Raw genomic sequence first — 18,601 nt, 5'->3', positions numbered from 1 at the left:
GTTGAATCCTCGTTGTTTAGGGTGCGATAGAATGTCCGATCTGGTGCCCTGGCACACACAGTGTGTGGACAGTGCACTCGTTAGGCGCACGTGACGGGCTAATGGTCACTGCGTTTTCATCCGAAGCGGCCGTCGCTTCTTTTGGGATAGGTGGATCTGGTAGGGTTAACATCTTGGTACACAAAATTTGCCCATGACAAACTCTCAGAGCTCCACCTTCCATTGTTTCCATATCACGCGCACTGGTTACTGCTGCGATGCACACGAACGCGGGGGAAGGCCGACATCCAGCGAAAGAAGAACGGGAATATACGGAACGCGCCCAGTCACAGTTGCTGTCTCTGCCGTTGCTCCTTCGGACGCTCAACATGTTCCTTCATGTCTCGCACTGCCATGTACACAATATGCATACTCACCACTTCACAAAACACTGCGTACACATGTTTATATATATATATATATGTACTTGCATGCATCTGCATAAACACGGGTCAAACGCTTGCAGTGTGCTTGCTCACAGAGTCAGGCAGACTCGGAAGTAAAGGAATATGTACACGGTTTTAGAGACTTGTTTTTCCACGAGGCCGAACGCAGCCGTTGTTGCGAGGATCTCATTCGTCTTTGCGAAGCCACGAAGACGCGCGAGGGCATTCCGTTTTCGTGCCCCAGCACGTGTTCCTGCTCACACTGGCAAGAGCTCGTCCTCTTGCAGAGGCGCCTGCCGTCTTGCTGCGCTCCGTCCCACCCGCTCCGATCTGTCCCCTTTGGAGGGTTGTTCTTCGTGAGGTCTGCCAGCGAGCAGTGCGAGGCCACACCTGCGCGGCTGGTCTGTCCTCTCTCTCCCTGTGTCCTTGTTGCCGGCGTCGTCTGTCGGTCCATTGCTTATCGCTCTCGGGTGCGTCTGTCGTCTCCGGGCTGTCCCAGTAGGATCGTGCTCCTCTCCGTTAGTCAGAGCTAGCGTTTGTTGCGGTGCACAGAGGGTGGACAAAGGCCGTTCATCTCCAGTCGACAGGCTGCCGACCTGCAGGCCATTTTGCCCCTTGACCTCTGCATGTTCTGCTCTGCGAAGCATCGCGGCATAGTGATCGTAGGGGATCCCTAGTTCTTTGCACACGGTGACGAGACACCGGAGGCACTCCACGTCTGCCGGGTTCTCCTGGTGCACCTTCGTGTACAAGTCGAGAGCTCGCGGAAAATTGTCGCTGCGGCGGTAGCAGGAAGCGGCCATGAGCAGCCACTTGGGTTCTGCGGGCTGCAGAGCTGCGGCGTGGCGAAAGAACTCCGCGGCTTTGTCGAACAGCCGCTGCTTGACGTAGTACACGCCGAGCCAAGTGATGACGTCAAGCGAGCAGTGGTAGTAGCTGAAAAGCGGACCAGCACGTGAAAATACATGTGTGCCGTCAGATATATCGAGCGCCGCAGGCAAGCAGAACTGGAGAGAGACGACGCGGACGCATCGCGCAGGCTCGGTTCCGTGAGGTTGCCAAACTCCAAGGGCTCAAGTTTGTGGAAACCGACACAGGACGCAAGGTGTGCCGCGAACAGACTCTAAGGTACACTGCGTGCTCGCGAAGTCATGCGGACACAGTAGAACTTGGATCGGGCAATCAATTAGACAAGTTTTGTGTTCGAGGCGATACATATACTGATTCCCGTTGACACGCGGATCAAATATCGCGAAAGAAAACTCCTCATATGCACGGTGGAGACCCCGTTTGGGTTCGTGTTCAGAGTCGATCTGGGCCGCTCGAATCCCGAGTCAGCGCGCGTAGCACTCTGGGACTCCCGTCTGGAGAATGCGCTCGTACGCCGGCCATCTCCGGCGCGGAAAAGCCGCCCTCCAGCTAGGAGGCAAACGAACTCGGAAATCCTACGGCTGTTCAATCGAAACGGTTTCCACAAGCAACGGTGCGAGGCGAAGCGGTTAGCAACCTATTTATTCTTCTGGGGAATGACGGCTACCTATACGAGCTCAGGAAATGGTGAAGTGCCTGGTCGTCTTCCGCCCGAGACGCAGCCGCTCTACCGATGCGCCCCAGGATGCCTGCGTCCGTAGGCCGCACTCCGGGAGATGTCAGCAGCGAGAACCACTCCACGGCTTTCTCGGAATGACCCATCTGGAGCCAGCAGAAATCAGAGTTCGCCACACTCGTGCTCTTTCCGTTGGCGAAAAGACTCGCGACACTGTCGACGGGTCACCCAACTGAATACCACGTTTGGTGCGCCTCAAAGGAACCCGACCCCACTTGTCAGTTGCAGAGACGTTCACTCCCGTGTGTCCAAAACTACCGCTGGCCGCTTGCGCGTTTGTCACAGTGAGAAGTATTCTATTCGAGGCATCGCGCCTCTTTCGCTCGGAAGTGGTGTCTCCGTTCTCTATGCCCACGCGGAGGTTGCGCGCAAAGCCTCTTATAATGTCTCGGTTTACTCGATTTGAGTTATACCAACGTGGACACACAAGATCATTGGTCGGTAAGCATGTAAACGCCGTCTTGGCTTCAAATAAAGCAGCGGCGCTTCGCTCCTTACCGCCTCGCTGATATCCCCGAGGTGGTAAAGAACCTCTGGATGGCGAGGGAAGATTTGGTGGAACCTTGAGAAGGCCTTGAGAGCCTCCTCAAATCTGCCAGAAAGTCACCAAGGCAGGAGCCGGAATGTGAGGAGACAGACGCACGGCACGGCAAACAGTCTTGTAAGCAGTTCACGAAGCAGGTTTTGAGTGGCAGGCACAGGATTCCAATATTTTGGGGGGCGATCTGCAGTCGACGCCGGCTTCGCTGGTGCGCCCTGCTAACCGTAATATCTCAGATTCACGCTGGCGTCGCACCTGACGTCGCACCTGACCTCGCGCTACGTTTCGAACCGACAACACGGCAGTTCAGATTGGTCGACACCGAGGGGAAGTCTACGCAGCAAATTACTGCGCGCACTTGGGCACGATTCTTCTAGAAAAGCTCTGCCTCCGCCCGGAAAGGTGTTCCGGGGTCTAAGTAGTCTATCTCTCCTTGGCAGACTTCTAGGGTGTGAGATGAGTGGAAACGCTCCGTGCGTCGCAGCCGCTCTCAGGCACTGTCCCCGCTCTCGTTTCAGGAGCAGAGGTGGTCCTTTTGTGTGTAGCCGCGCTGCTCCGACGTGTCAGCCCACCAGAAAGGAACGTTTAGCAACGTCAAGCGGGTTTAAGTTCCCCTTACTGCGCATCGAGTTTGCAGGCAAGACCGAAATTGTACAGGGCTTCGACACACTCCGCATCGAGACCCAGTGCCTCCAGGAAGAGATTTCGTGCTTCCTGGCGCTTGCCGCCGAGCAGGAGGCAGCATCCCTTATTCACGAGGGCAAATGCGTTGTACCTGCAAAGCGTGGAACAAGGGAAAAGTGGTTCCTGGCATATCCCATTTTGCACGAAAAAACGGGCGCACATAATTGCGCATGTGTGCGTATTTACGTGAACGCGTTGATGAGCTGCAGTCCACTGAGGTGGTCGGAAGGCATCTGAGGCTAACCGGTCGCCAGCGAGAGCTATGTCGGTGTATTTTGTGGCCTGGGAGAGGTCGTCTTCGAGAAGATAAATGAAGGAAAGATTTGTCGCTGCTCGAGGCGTCAGAACCGCATGCTGCCGCTCAACGCGTTCAAAGCTTCTGTAGATCTTCACCGCCGCATCTACTCCGCATTTCACCCGCAAAAGTGCGGCGGCCTTGTGCATCTCGATCTCGTAGGCAAGATCTCTGTAACCTGAAAAGCACACGTTCCCCACTGACTGATCGTTAGCGTTCTTGCTTGTCGTTGGCGACACACAACCTTGTGTGGGGACAGCAGGTGATGACCTGCGCAGTTGCAGCACGTCGCGGTGTGTACAGTGGCCGCTGGTGCACACGAAACGAAGGACATCTCACGAAACTCGCCGTGTGTCCCGCTTTGTTGCGTCTGCATTGCCGCGCGTACTGCAAATACGCGTTTACAAGGGCGCGGAAGTCACTCTTTTCCTATTCTCTAACATGTGTTCCAACGTGATCAGCTAAATGGAATTGCGTCCGCACCAGACCAGAGCAGTCCGGCAGACGCTCTGACTGTCGCGTACACAGGATCACCACGAGATCCTTTTCCAGTCTTTCCTTCCGGATTGGCGATTCGGTGCCGCGGCTCTCCTGGTGACCCTGGGAGGCGCCTTTGTAGCCAAGTGATATGGGGCTCTTACCATGGGCCCTGAAAGCGTCGATCACCCAGTCGAACGCGGAGTGCAGACTTCCGCTGAAGGATGCAGTAACCTTTCCCGTTAAAGCTTGCGCAACAAGGGCGCCTGCCAAAACCAGCCTCTGGTAGGTCTTTTTGCGTCGCTGGTAAATCAATTGGGTGAGGCTGTCAGGTTCCACGAGCGCAGGGAGCGTACCCTCATTGCTCGTGTTTTCTGGCGTGGAGGAAGAACGCGCATCATGTTTCGGCGAGAAGTCGGGACATGCCCAGCACGAAGGCGCGCCGCAGAAGGAAGGGCTCAGGGCCGACGTGCTGAGCGGAGACATGGCGGGCGAAAGCTCCTCATCGTCGTCTTCGTTCTCTGCCGCCTCATCGGCGCCCGGCACTGAGCAAAGGTAGGAGCGAAGTCAGGCGACAGAAACTTGAAAACCAACACAGAAAAGAACGCCAGAGAAGGAAAAAAAGGCCGTGACACCGTAGCGTAGGATCCGCATTGCTAAGCACGCCTCCCGAGAGATAGCTTCCAACTGGCAAATGAAACAGGTACTTCCCATACTGTGGATTTCAAGGCCTTGTGCGATGCCACTTGAAACACCTAGCAACATCATTGGACTGTGGGCGAATGGAGGGACGAACGAAGCAGGCTTCTACGTGAAAGTGAAAGGTTATGTTCTCGAAGATGCACCAAACAGGCCAACAGTCGTGTAGGGTTTGTTTTCGATTGAGAAAGAAAACTGCTGGCGCCCAACATGTGAGACAACTGAAGTGTGACTGTCTTCACCTGAGACGAATCTGCAAGAAACCACTCTGCTCAAAGCAAATTTCGACAGGAAATGGGGGTGGCGAAAACACAGCCATTGGAGTGGTGGAACCCCAGGACCAGCGGCGCTCCATGTCAGCTTTCTCACCGTTGTCTTGCAAAACAATCATGCGCAAGAAGTGCTCTTGCATCTTCTCTTTGTTCCCCGCTGCGTAGTAGCACAGAAGGAGGTTCAGGCTCTCGCTCTCAATGGAGACACATCGTCTAGGCCCTCGATGCCCGCGTGGCAGGAAGGCGGAGACGCTCCACCCAAGTTGCGCTCGGACCTGGTCAACGGGCACGGGACACCAACATATACACACCAAAGAAATAACAGAGAGCTAACACGGCTACATCTGTACCGCGGCTGGTCCTTCTACGTGGGACATGCAGCCAAACCACCTGTGATTCAGTGTGAAGACCTGTGTAACGAACCAGATTCTGTCAAGGCCAATGTGAATGCTTTGCACGATCGCTGGTCAGGGAAAGGCAGTTGCGCCAACTGATGCTGCCGCGGGCAGAAGCTCTCGAGTCTGCCTGTCAACGAAGGACTTTTTCGCGGAGCATCGAGCGGAGAACACATGTCCTCCGGTAAGCCGGTTCAAGGGAATTGCACAGCGGGGCTGACGGAACAAGGTAGTTTGAATGCGTGATGGACTCGTTTTGCTCTTTCATAAGTCGGTTGGGAAAGTGCATGTCATGGCGATAGATGCCTTACTTTGAGAAGCTGTTCGTATGTCGCCGTCGCCTCCGGAAACTTGCCCGCGAGGAAGTATGCGTCCCCAATGGTCTTGAGTAACTTGCAACGAAGAAGATTGCTGTTTGTCTTGAGCGGCGCCGTACACACGATCCAATCACCGATACGATCCGCTTTAATTTAAATTTAAAACGAGAGTCAACGTGAGCACAGCGAACTCCTCAGCATACTTGCGATGAACCATTATCATCGACACATCCTGGACGGAGTTCCCAGGACTCACAGCGCTGTAGCCATGCAGGCATTCCGTCCTAAATCCCAAACCCCAAGCTTTGCTACGGAGGAAGCGGGACACGTGAATGCACAGGCAATGCGTTGATGCCTTCCTGAAAGGCAGTGTGAATCGGTGACTGACTGTGGGTCCACCCCAGCGGAGAGACGCCCTAGAGTTCACATTTTCGTGCAGTCACGCATGTCCCCAGTGTACCGTCCTATGGTTTTGGCAACGAGCATTCAAGCGCGACATGTTGTTTGGTGCCGACCTCAGGCATTATTCAGGGGGACCGAAGGTTGATTTTCCTCGAGATCAATCCAAAACGGTAGTCTACTCACGAGGATTCCCTGTGCATCCCATCTCGGCTTCCAGTGAAAGGTGTTCGGATTCATGTCGGGCAGCCTGTTCCATACCGGAGTGGAATCCAGGGCGATGTGGTACATCTTTAAAGCCTCCTTGTACCTGCCTTGTGCGAGGTAAATATTGCCAATGTTAACCCTGACGCTACAAACAGCAAGCAGTCGAGAGAAACGGAGAATTGTACAATGCACCAACCGATAAAATCCTCTTGACAAGCTCCGCAGCGCTTCTCCCTTTAGAATTTCACGGAAACAACGAGCTGTTTAACTGACTCCACTGTCTGCTGTCCTTCGGCTCTCTCAATTTTCGTTCGCCAGTGAGAAAGAGCAACCCTCTCCAGCTGCCGACACCTCCCCTTGGTGGGCCACCTACAAGGGACTTGTCTCCGCCGTGTTCTTATACTGGCGCATCAGGCAGCCATATGCTGAGAAAGCTTCGGCGAAGTTTTGACAAGCCTGGTACGCACAATGCGAAGAGCAGTCACGTGAAATACTAGGCATAATGGGTAGTAATGAGCGGACATATGCGCATGTGACGAAGCAGCAGATGCCGGACAATATTTACGCAGCAAGAGAATGCCGTTCCGTAAGTTCAACCGTTAACTGAGGCTTTCCTAGTCAAACTGTGCTGATCGCAGGATAAGGACAGCAAGCTCGAAGCGTTGTAAGTACCGGGCGGACAACCACAGTACCCCAGGCTATTTTTAGAAGGCATTTTCGGGGGTCGTATAGGAGAAAGCGACGATATAGGATAGCCAGGCGTGAGTCGGTAGAAGCTCCGCTCCTGGGTAGCAAGGCAGCGAATGGTTCTCGTGAAAGTCAAAGGCGTCGTATAGCAACTTGACGGTCCTGTCAACCTCTTGATTACTCGTTCATCGCACTTGGTGCCGGTTCGCAAGGTTGAGGACAACAGCGAACGTCAGCTCGGGATCGTGGTGCTGTAAAAGCAGCGCTTCCGCGGAGCTTTGTGAGATATGTCTCTCCTGCTGGATCCTTCTCCGGAGTCTTCGAAGGTGTCGTTCCATTTTAACGGCTTGGAGTCCGGCACCAAGGGCATCGTGAGATTTTCCTTCGTTCGCCGCGGATACACTTGCCTCGAGCAATGAATGGACCTCCTCCTCAACTTGGCAGATGGCGCGAAGAGCTGTGCAGATACAGCGGGGCACGATCTCGACCAAAGACGTCGTGCGTGGAACAGCAGTAACGGGCATTTCGATGAAACACAAGAGGGCGGAAAACGGTACGCTCGAAACCGTAACTCCTCTGGAAGTCGTTGACTGACATACCTATTTGTCAGTCGGAGAAAAGCTAATATTGGCAGGAAACAAACGACGAACCTAGCTTTTCTCCTTTGGGGCTGCCAACACCTGCTTTCTGGTTCGCATGCCAAATGCCAACGTTGCCTGCTCGCTCTTAGGACCACATTGAGCCTCACCTGAAGTATCGGTGCTGTCTGGAGATGTATGATGCGGATCGCTTGCTCTATCATCATTTATTCCCCCTCCCTGTCCACTTCCTGTACTGAAGCTTGGCAAGAAGAAAGCGCCGGGCCGTCGCCTTCTCTGTAGTGTGTAGTCTGAGCTGGTCGAATTCAGACACGCATTTATTCGAGGGGTGTCGGAAACGCTGGGACTACCGGCTGCCTGGGCAGAGAGGCGACCTCTCGCAGATGGCGGAGCCCTCACAAGACAACCACTGTATCCTTTTGTTACTCGCCATGAGCCTGCAAGCGTGAAACCAGGCGCAACGAAGTCAACTGTGTCGACACGAAGAGGCCGGGTAGTTCGCCAACGGGGCATAAAGAAACATATGCGATGGACGGGCGCACAGATGGTATGAACGTCAGCCAAGGGAGGCAGAGGACACCGGCAACAGCGAACCGCAGTCACTGCTTTAGTGTGGCATTTGGGCTCTGAGGAAATGACCTGAAAGATCATGTTTAATCTGTATTAATTTGCATTCGCTGTTCGAAGACACTGTCCCGCGAGAGGCCTCCCAATCAGAAGAACTCGCGCGGTCTTCGTCATTCGTTTGACGGCACACCACGTTCGTGGCGCTGGTTCGTATGAGAAGCTGAGGGTCGATGCACGTTTTTTTCTCTTGCTTCACGCTTACTTCCTTCATTCGGAGATGCAGATATCGCTGGCGTCCCGCGTGTCAGCAAGGGCACGAAGCCGATGGAACCCACATGTTCGAAGTCATACTGATCGCACAAGGCGTCAGGAGGAGGCTGTGCTCTCTGGGTTTCTTGGGAATCCACCCAGCAACCGGCAGTGTCATTTTGGTGGGAGACGGGTCGATGTACCTGTGGTCCTTCTATCATTTTTGCAGCTGTTGACGCCGAAACGCCCGAGGCGAGTGACCCTCAACCACACGTCTTCAGTGGCGTATGATGGGGCGAGGCGAGGGCGCGCGGGTCCTGCCCCAGGATTACTTGACGTGCAAGTTTTGTGGTTGAGCCGGTCATAGACACGGTGCTGGGTCAAGAGTAAAATGCTTATAACAAAGATACCACTAGCTGTGGGGATTTCATCACTTGGCAACTGAAGAGGCACATCTAGACCCCCGCTGAGCTGAAAATACTACCCCTATCAAACTCAAATGGGTATGATTTTTGCGAGAAACGGCCAAACGCCATGAACTTGTAATTTGTTTGCGCGGACCTCGTGGCATAAGCGAAGAACTCAGTCGCACATGTTCGCTCGATGCTTTTCCTCCACTATGCCCGCAGCACGAATTCTGTTTTCTGTCGAATAAACAGTTCAGAGGCACCCGCCAGTATTCATTGGGGCAGGATAGGGCGGGTGGATCCTCGTCAGCGGCCTCAATTCCCTACGTTGGTAGTTTCCATCGTTGTGCATTTCGAGATAGTGCTTAGTAGGATGTTATTGAGCGCGGGCAGTTCTGATAAGTGCCTTACTGTTTGCAACCACCTACCACATCCTTCCTATCGCTGCGGAAAGAATCCGTCCTTCTCTCGGGCAGCTCCCGAAGGGATGAATTCGCAGCCAGGGCTGATTGAACGTTGCTGCATGTTCTGGCGTGTTACGCCGAGCAACCGAGAACGTGATCATCAGCAGGATGCTTGGAGCATCTTCTGCTGTAGAAGGCGTAGTATTGACAGTTTAAAGCACGCCGCTGTCCAGTGCATGCAAAGCAATGAGGAGAGGGCTGCATACAAACATCGACGTGGGGTCCCTGCTGATTGAAGATAGGAGTTGGTGGCTGTACGCTGCATGCTCAACTTTCTGAAAAGAAAGACAGAGAATGACGCGTCCTGTCACCATGCCACCGCGTTGATGGGCCCGCTTGAACCAGATACGTTTTGTAGACCTTTACTAGAGCGTCTCGCTGAATTCCACGCTCCTCACGCTGGGTGCCGACGACGGAGTAGAGAGACTGCGCACAAAAATAGAAAGCTACTCTCGAGCAGCCGAGTGTATATGCTGGCAAACAGAACATCTGAAGATTTCTGCCACTCGGAAGATCATCGCAGTGACTTCAAATAATCGGCCGGTATTTCCATGTGGGGCATTTCTTGCTTCAGCCATTTCTCGGCTCGCAGGGGCTAGTGGGTGCCAAAGGTGGAATGTACACATTTGCAGCAAGGCCCTTCACTTAGCGTCGTCACGAGGTTTTTCTTTTTTGACTATGGGTTGGGCAGTCTCGTTGTTGAGTAAGGATCAACGAATCTTCTCAGAATCTTTACCAATGTTCCTTTACCATGCGCGCGCAGTCCGTGCCTCACCGATTGTGGATCCTTTCTGCAGCAGATAACTGCAGCACAAGGGCTTTCCATTGTACAATCAAATGTGCTCTGGATAGGGAAGTTGACACGGGGGGGGGGGGGGGGGTGGACTCACCCACACGAAAAACAGCTTCACGCCTTCTCTGAGGCCCATAAGTCATCGCAGTAAAGCACAAAGACTCCATGATCCGCCGACCACGCTGTGAATTACTGCCATACGCAACGAAAGATCACCGGCATGGCCGTCCCTTACAACGGTCATGGAGAAGTGACAACGCTATGGTTTCACGCTCCGTTATAGGGCGTCTGTAGGTGCCATCTGCTGGTGCTTTACTTCTGTCGATATCGCTTCGTGTGTGAAGCAAACGCCTTCGGTACGCGCAGGCGTCAAGGTTTCATCTTGCAGTAGATCCACACCGTTCGCTCATCGTCTGTCCTGTCTAGCACCTTCCAGCGCTACACGGGTCTCCTATTTAGAGAATGTATCGGCGTCGTCGCCTGCATGTAGTGAATGGCTTCTCCCGCGACACATCCTGCCTTTCTTTTCTTGCTAGCAGCTAGGTAACCACTTGGATTGGCAAAACAGCAGTTCCCTTCTGAAGTTGCTAGTAGCGAAGAAGAGCACCTTTCATCATCGCAAGGCTCCGCTGTGCATCCAGGACTGGACAGCTCAAAATGATGTCTTTTTTTAGTAGCAAACACTCCAAACAAAACAGAGGCAAGGAAAACGCAGACACATCCCCGGAAGAACAAGCACTGGTGCCATATCGTCGTGCGCCCCCGCGGTAACTTCCCTAATAGTATCTCAGACGTTGGAAGCCTGGGTGTCCTACCGTGCATAAAATTTCCTCTATTCAAACCCCAAACAGTGTCCAGCATTTAAACATGGCCGTGTTCAAAGGTAGCTAATTTTTCTGCATAGCCGGTTTCAACGTTGAGAAAACAAGTGAGCTGCCTCGTGGCGTCTGTATCTGGGTTTCATACACAAGATGCAGTACTGACGGTAGCACCGCAAATGAAGGCTGTATCGTCTCTGCTCTCGAAAAATGATTCGAAAAAAACCAGATCTCCTGCACCGTGGTTGTTCACATGAGGGTGCCACTGTGGATCTCCACTTTTCAAAAGTTGGGAGTTCAGAAGGTACAGTGCATCCCCTACAGCATCAGTAGCTCGTGTTAACTTCCGGCGTCTCCCAGTTCCAGCATCTTCCGAAGCGGGTGTTCCGCCTTTATCTTTTCAGTGGTACCTAACCGGGTTTTCCGGGTACAGTCTACCATCGTCACAAGCGCAAGGTCTACCTGAACCTTTTTTTGAGAGTTCGGGTGCAAACATGTAGGGGACTCAAAAGGCTGCATGATACACTGAGTTGCGAGTAAGTTGCCGACATTGGGGTGGCTGTATAGAGGGACAGTCGCCAGAGTCATACCGGATATTTCAGAGCGCATCATTCGCTCAATTAGCTGTCCCCTTGTTATCATGCCTCCTACCCGAACAACGATATGAAGAAATGGCTGGACTGAAGTTTGAATATAATCGCACAACGCATAACTGGCAGCTGCCACCGGGGCACAGTCGCCCGACGGAGGTAGTCCTAACGCTACACCCTTACACTTGCAGAACTTGTCTGAACTCCGGATCGTAGTTTTTCTGCAGCACACTCTGCCACGTTCGCGGTACCCTGATGCCTGCTCCAGAGAGAAGGATCGATTGAATTCAGAAATCCAAACTCGATCTCACCAGTGACGCCCGTGACGAGGCTCTGATTGTTTCTCACAGACCCCGTGACCAGCTCTGTTAATTCGCCTTACACCGAAAATTGCGAAACCGCCTGTTGACGCGGATCGCTCTAGCCGCCACACCAGGCGTGGTGGCCACAACCCCGTGGAGATCAGCGTCTCATAGTCTACGTGCCCGAGCGGCGTTTATGCGTCTCTATTCGTTCGTTCCTTACGCCGGATTCCTTGCATGGCTTGGTGGCCGTAAGCGACGTCGGGGCTATGCGTATCTTCGGGGGACAATGACAGATTATGGCCACTCGCGGTTACTCTGCAACGTCCTGATCCGGTTGTAGTATCACTTTTGCGACGGTATATATCCTCCGGCCAGGTTGATTTGTTCCCCCTGGCGTTTACAGGCGCTGTTGTAGAGGCTCTTTTGTTGTCCAGAGGTAAGATGGCGTGTGATTTCTCGCCGATATGCAGGATCCTTTTGTTGGCTGCAGCCATCTGCGCAATTCGCGTGTGTTCTGCATCCGCAAGCGCCGTTCCTGTATTGCGTGCACGCCTAGTTCAATTGAGAGCAAGGCAGGAGGCAATGAACGTTAACATAGAACTGTCCCGGTACCAGATGGAAACAGCACAGGAGTTGATGAACAGGTACAAGGACCTAGTCGAAAGAGAACAACGTGGCGACACAGTCCCGTTCAGGGAAGTGGTGCTTGCAGCGAAAGATGCTTTCGAGGCCCAGAGAAAAGCGGCCAAAGAGAGACGTCTGACTCGTAAGGCACTGGGTGAGTATTTAGAGCAGGTGCGAGGGCTGCAAGCCGGATTAACACGACATCAAAATCTCCCCATTCGCTTTCGCCAACAAGCCGAGACGGAGTTGGAGCAAGCGAAAGAAATGCAGAAGTTGTATATTAGGACTTTTGACTCTGACGAATTGAGAGGTGGTCCACCACCTAGATGACAAAAACTGTGCAGTCGCGGTTTAGTCGGTTTGTTTTGGGGGTGGTGAGCCATTAAACACGGTGTTTCCGATATTTCGTATTCGCGCGCTGCAGCGGAATCGTGTTAGGGTTACATATCCCATTTGTGACTACCCGGGTTTTTGTCATTGTTCACATCCAATGATGGCGCCGGCTACTACTACTACTACTAGAAATGCTGAGGCATCACCAAAGGTACTGTGGCACTTGTATATCTAGCAAAGAGGAGATCTCTCTCTCGGGAAGTGCTACTGAACATCTGTTTTTTGCGCGGAGCTGTTTTGTGTGGAGATATTGGATGTCGAGACTTGTTCTCTCTGAGTGAATGCCGAATGCGTTGGGAAGGTAGTATGCAGTCAAACACTGTGTCTCTTCAGGCAGACAGTGGGAAGGTGGCTTGGTGTATCGGTTCTCTCGTGTTTTGTAGCTCTCGGGTCTCGCCCCAGCTGTCGTCGCTGTGCAGGTTGACGGCCCATTCTTCCTCGTGAAGTGCGGAAGGCCGTGGTGGGCTCCAGCCTGGCCTCGCCGCTGACAATCGAAACGGCACCATTAAACGTTGTGCTGCCACCTTGCGTGGTCCAACAATGCTGCAGTCAGTCCATTCGAATTGAGCAGGGGTGCTGAGGCCCTCGTAGCAAGCTGGAACGGAGGCGTACACTTTTTTCGTCAGGCCGAAGTTTTCGGGGCATGTCGGGTGCTGTCGTGCCTTTCCCTGAGTCGCGAGGTGCGGAGTTGCCTGATACAAAGTTGCAGAATGCGCTTCTGCTTCCTGAGGGTCTGACCTAGTACAGCAGCGCGTAAGCGATTGTAGATATTAAAAGAAGACGCAGCTGTTCGGGTACACAACCTCCTTGCACGTGTTTGCCTCCACCAGGTAGCTTCGATTCAGGCCTGACGAGACAGAGGCTGCTGTTTGCTCGGGCAGAAGCGCAGCTTACCAGCTGCCGGCAGCAGTGCGAAGTGAGCCCGCTGCTCCCCTCGTACGGTCAGCCTTGGTGACGTTGCAGTCAGTGGCATGTCGCTCGCTCTCCAAAATAGAGTTTCAGACATGTTTTCCCAGGTAGGAGATGGGCGGCTCTGTCTTCTTCTCATAGAACCCTATGTTGCGCATGAAATATCTAGTTACCAAATTCCTGCAGAAAAGTATGTTGAGACACTCCGTGCCAGGCGCACTGGCAGACCAAGGTTCTATAATTCGTGTGCTTCACGAGAAGCGAGCAAATTAAGAGGGACAAAGAGATCCCCACATGGTTATCGAAACCAGGGGAATTGTCGGCCCTTTGTTGATGGGCAGACTTTTGTGTTCTTGTGCCACTGCACTCGATGGCAAAAACATGCCTGTTTTGTGGTGCCGGAGTCAGTGACTCGGGAAGTCATGGCAGTCTGCTGTAGGCGATCCGCTACCACCACAGAGTGCTTCACTAGTTCAACGAATGCTGGAGACAAATGCGGAAACGCCGTGTCTCTCAGGTCGCACCAGGGGTTAGACAGTGTGGAAGAATCTGCAAAAAGCTCCGTGTAATCGTGTGTACACCCTGCCGTGCGTCGCTTGCAGCGCCGTATTGACGCTGGTGCCTTTTGTGCGAAGATTGTGGTGAAGGGATCTTTAAAAGATGAAACGAGAGGAGAAGAAAGTCTCTAAGCAGTGTTCAGCAGCAACGCTGTCGAATCACGTGCAACCCAGGGATCCCTTCTAGCTTCCCGATGTATGGCTGCAAAAAGACGTGACAGCAGGTTCGAGAAGGTGGATCGCTCTCTCTTCTTTATTCTCCGCAAAAATGTCCCGTCACCCTTTTTGCGTTCTTATTCTCACTAACGCAACTTGATTTCTTTCGAGAAAGCTTTGAGCCTTCGTTTACATCGTTTACACTAGCCTTCGACTTTCCTCTTCGGATGCTATTTGTCCCCGCTTTTCGTCCCGCCCCCGACTGCGCGCTCCAACGAGTCTTCCTGGCTGCCGCTCTGTGCCTCACGGGCGTCTCTTTCGTGTCCCTTCCCCGGGGACCCCACGTCTTTCTCGCCCTTTTCCTCATCGCTGGACGACGAAGAGGCATAAGAGCCTAGTAGATCAGAGAAGCTGTCGGATTCTTCCTTCTTCTTCACAACTAGCCGAGGACTCTTGTCACTCACCGCTGTGAGCATGAACATGGACGGCGCAGCTGCCGATGTCCCGGGCGCCTTGGGTGCACTCTGCCGAGGCCGGCTGTCGGCGTCTTTTCCGCCCACTTGAAAATGTTTTCTTTCCGCCTTGGGCCCCAGCCAGCCTTCAGACCTCCTCCCAGACGAATGCAGCGGCGCCCGGCTGCCTTCACTCGCGTTCAGACTGCTTCCTCCCTCCTCGCTCGCCGTCGAGCGCGGACTCAAGGCTCCACTACGGGAGGGCGACGTTGGGCGCGAAGACGAGTGGGAAGACGCCGCTGTGGAACGTGCGCGGGCAGCGACATTTGCGCCTGCGTCCCCAGGATGCGAAAAAGGCGACTGGGAGCGCAACGCGCTCTGGTTGACGGTCCCTGCATGCAAACACCACGCAATTCGCACAGCTTGCACGCTAAGCGGGCGAGACGCCCGGTTTATTTAACCCCCAGAGGCCTCGCGCCGTCGCCGGAAATGTGCGGTGACAGACCGGCACTTTTCTTCCCGGCGGGTCACCTCTAGGAGCTTCACGAGTGTGTCGTCCTGGCCTACCGTTCTCGAGAAACTCTCCCTGCGAGAAACCTATCTTTTTTCTCCAAACCAGGAAGGCTACACCCCTTCCGAGCCGGCGTCTGTGTGCCTCGGAATCGTGACAGCCGCGTCCGGTCAAAAGCCGACGCACCTTCATCCTCCGAGTCCGAGTCTTCTTCCTCGCGGTCCCGACGCTCGCGCTGCGTCTGCATGAACTTCATCAACTCGGTTCTCTCCTGATCGTCCCACTCGTCTTCGTCGCCGTGTTTCACCTCGTTCTGTCTGAGAAACTGGAGAGCCTGCTCGGTGGCTGCCTCTCGGTCGACGAGGCGGCGATTCATCTTCCGCAGTTCCTCCAGCTGCTCCAGCGCAGCGAGTTCATTCTGCACGTTGTACGTCTTCGCCTCGACCTGCTTCATACGATCGCCCTCTAGCTCTTGCTCCTGCGACGCGAGTGAAAATGGGTTTTTAAAAACATTCATCTAAAAGTATATCGTAATCAAATACCAACCTTTTTAGATAAAAAACGGAAAGGAGTCGCAAACCGGAGCGGAAGAAAGGCGTCGATGGCAGGAGAAGACACCGGGCGATAACGACGAAGGAACGAGAAAAAGCGAGACCGAGGGGAAAAGGGAAGGGCGCTTCGTTCCTAGGCGCCGTCACCGGAAAACGATTCCGAGGCCAGAACCGGGAGCAGTGGAGGAGCGCCCAGAAAACCCGAAAAACAGACGCCTCGAAGCAATCAGGGGAAACAGGTACCCGAAGGGACGATCGGGAAAGCACGGGATCACGAGGTAGAGGAGGCGCACAGCGGGAACCAGGGGAAGAGCCAGAGACAGGACAAACGTTAACTAAGGAGGGGAGAGGAGACGAAAGGTGCGTCCACGAATCACGCTGAAAGACGGTGGAGGAACAGCCGGCACACCACCGAAGATACGAAAATGAAGACAGCCGAGAAACGGACTGGTCAGCGAAGTCAAGGCGGCTTCTCAGAGCCACGAAGAAAGCATAAAGGACAAGAAGACACGAAAAAGGAGGAAGATGAAAGAAGACGGGACGGAGAAAAAACGGGGGGAACATATAAACACAGCTAGCGAAACGCGATCCGAATTGGAGTGCAAAGAGCCGGAAGGCGAAACGCTCTTACTCGATCTTTTCGCAGGCGTTCTTCGGCCAGTTGTTGATCTCGCATCGGATCGTAGGTTCGAGTGCCTCCCCACTCAAGCACGTAGTCTCCATTCTTCGGATCTGAGAAAGCAATGCCCTCCAGAAACATGTAGTTTGATGCATATATTTTCCCGCGTCCATGTAGAATATAGCCATGCACGTTGACGTGTGTGTAGGCACCACAGTTCCGGCGGTCTGCCATGGCCTACGCAAGCGCACGTCCTCTTTGAACCAAGGGGAGTCAGACGACCACCCGAGAGTGAAAAGAAACAAAGTGGCGAGTCACGGGTTCGAGGGTCGTCCAGCGGCGCTTTGTCCCGCACGATTTGACGCACTCCTAGTGTACAGACACCTTGAGGGACGCACACGATCGTTCGGGTGAAGGGAAAGCCCCGCATCGCCATAGAACACGCGCTGGTCTGCCTACACAGTTCTTTTGTGCTTGGAAGGGGTAGTTAGCTTCATCTGTTTACCCGACCCCTGGTGTCCTCTCCATGAGTAAGGCGACAGATCCGCTTCTGAGGAGCTCCACATGTGCCAGGCAGGCCAAGAAAAGCTTGAGGTGTGAGGTGATCGAATGAGCGAGGAAACAGAAGCCGAAATCGTTCTTTCCGCTTTCCTAGTCTTCCTACGTGGCGAAGAGGGTGGCGACAGCTTACCAGTCTTGAAGCAGATCTCGCCTCGGCAGTTAGGGCATCGCCCATAGAACCTCCACTTGACGATTCCGAGGTAGTCTTCGCCCTATACAGGAGAAGAAAGGAACGGGGAGAAAAGTAGGCATTTGTAACTGGACGCGTCTGTCTCTGAAGTGTCTGTCCAACGAGCAATACATACATATAGATATAGGCATATGCAGCTATGTGTAGATGTGGGTTTGGAGTCGGGGAAACAGAGACGAGGCCTGTCGCAGGAGAATAGGCGCAGAGAGGAATTAGACTGACGCAACTGCAGACTGCAAGAGACAGACGGAGGTAACCGTAGCTAGCACCTCGGCAGGTGTACGCAGCTGTACATGTGTATAAAGGTAGGGAAATGCTTTCATGGAGAGCTACGAATAGCAAGTGGTTGAGATATACCGGGGACACGAGGGGTGAGTGTACTGAAGTCGTAGGACCACGACAGGCACCGACCGTTTTGACAGAACATGGCCGAAGGACGCACCTGCACTCGCTCCACGCGGGAGTTGAATTTCGTCCCTACGTAGACGAATTCTCTGCATGACGCGCACTGAAGAGTGAAGGGAAACATCATTCTGACGTTCATAATTTTGCTCATCCCCGATTGGCGCTGCTTCTTTCCATGCTGCAGTTCCTTTGCCCGGTACAGGACACGTTTCTTCTGTCGCAGAACGTCGAAGTCGAAGTCAGGCGGGTAGTACCGGACCAGAACTTTTCGGTCTGCCATCGTGCCTAGAAGGAGAAGTTGGAGAAGAGGGCGGGAGACCGCGAAGAGAGAAGGGGAGCAGAAAACCAGGACAGAGGCCTTGCCTCACGCGTATCTGTCGCCGGTACGGGTGAGGACAGGAAAAAACGAGAACCGGCAAGCAATATGGAACAGAAGCCGAACCGGCAAGCAATATGGAACAGAGAGAGAGGGAGAGAAATCTCTGTCGCGCACATTTATACAAATACATATGAATCTACGGGCAGAAACGGAGAGGAACGCTGAGCAAGAAATGAGCGGTCGCGCATGCGAATAGACAGGGCGACAGGAGATGCAGAAGCGCGAAAAACGAGCACACTCTGTGCATGCCTCGTGGAAAGGTTGGCGCGACAGGACAGGACGGTTGCACATAAGCGGCAGTTTATGTTCCGAGACAGGAGACAATTCTCTTTTCCCTGTTTTTCGTTTGCTTCTCTACAGGGAAAGAGAGCCTGTCTGCATTCCGGCCAACGCTTCGGAACTCCGTGTGGATGTACACTGGTAGAACGGTACGGATCACGTGTAACTTCCTCGTCGCCTCCCGGTGTGTTTCGTTCGTTTCTCTCGAGTTTCCACGGT

The 18,601-nt window shown here is 53.6% G+C and overlaps 2 protein-coding genes across 2 annotated transcripts; both read right to left on the bottom strand.

Annotated features, from left to right (window-relative positions):
• Nucleotides 1–326: 326 nt before the first annotated feature.
• NCLIV_002500 (putative intraflagellar transport particle protein) lies at nucleotides 327–6,318 on the bottom strand (the record flags this gene model as incomplete). The annotated part of the gene is made up of 10 exons (XM_003879748.1): nucleotides 327–388; nucleotides 976–1,361; nucleotides 1,963–2,117; nucleotides 2,530–2,623; nucleotides 3,192–3,347; nucleotides 3,501–3,729; nucleotides 4,385–4,573; nucleotides 5,097–5,274; nucleotides 5,706–5,857; nucleotides 6,297–6,318. 10 exons carry the CDS (start codon nucleotides 6,316–6,318, stop codon nucleotides 327–329), a joined length of 1,623 nt encoding a protein of 540 aa, XP_003879797.1.
• An 8,347-nt stretch (nucleotides 6,319–14,665) lies between these two features.
• NCLIV_002490 (hypothetical protein) lies at nucleotides 14,666–18,004 on the bottom strand (the record flags this gene model as incomplete). Its single annotated transcript, XM_003879747.1, has 5 exons — nucleotides 14,666–15,279; nucleotides 15,585–15,876; nucleotides 16,581–16,681; nucleotides 17,260–17,341; nucleotides 17,762–18,004. The coding sequence occupies 5 exons, from the start codon at nucleotides 18,002–18,004 to the stop codon at nucleotides 14,666–14,668; spliced, it is 1,332 nt and encodes a 443-aa protein (XP_003879796.1).
• Nucleotides 18,005–18,601: the final 597 nt, after the last annotated feature.

Source organism: Neospora caninum, chromosome Ib (genome assembly GCF_000208865.1).
Source record: "Neospora caninum Liverpool complete genome, chromosome Ib".
NCBI lineage: Eukaryota > Apicomplexa > Conoidasida > Eucoccidiorida > Sarcocystidae > Neospora > Neospora caninum.
The sequence above is the reverse complement of the archived record's forward strand: the minus strand, read 5'-3'. Positions and strand labels throughout refer to the sequence as shown.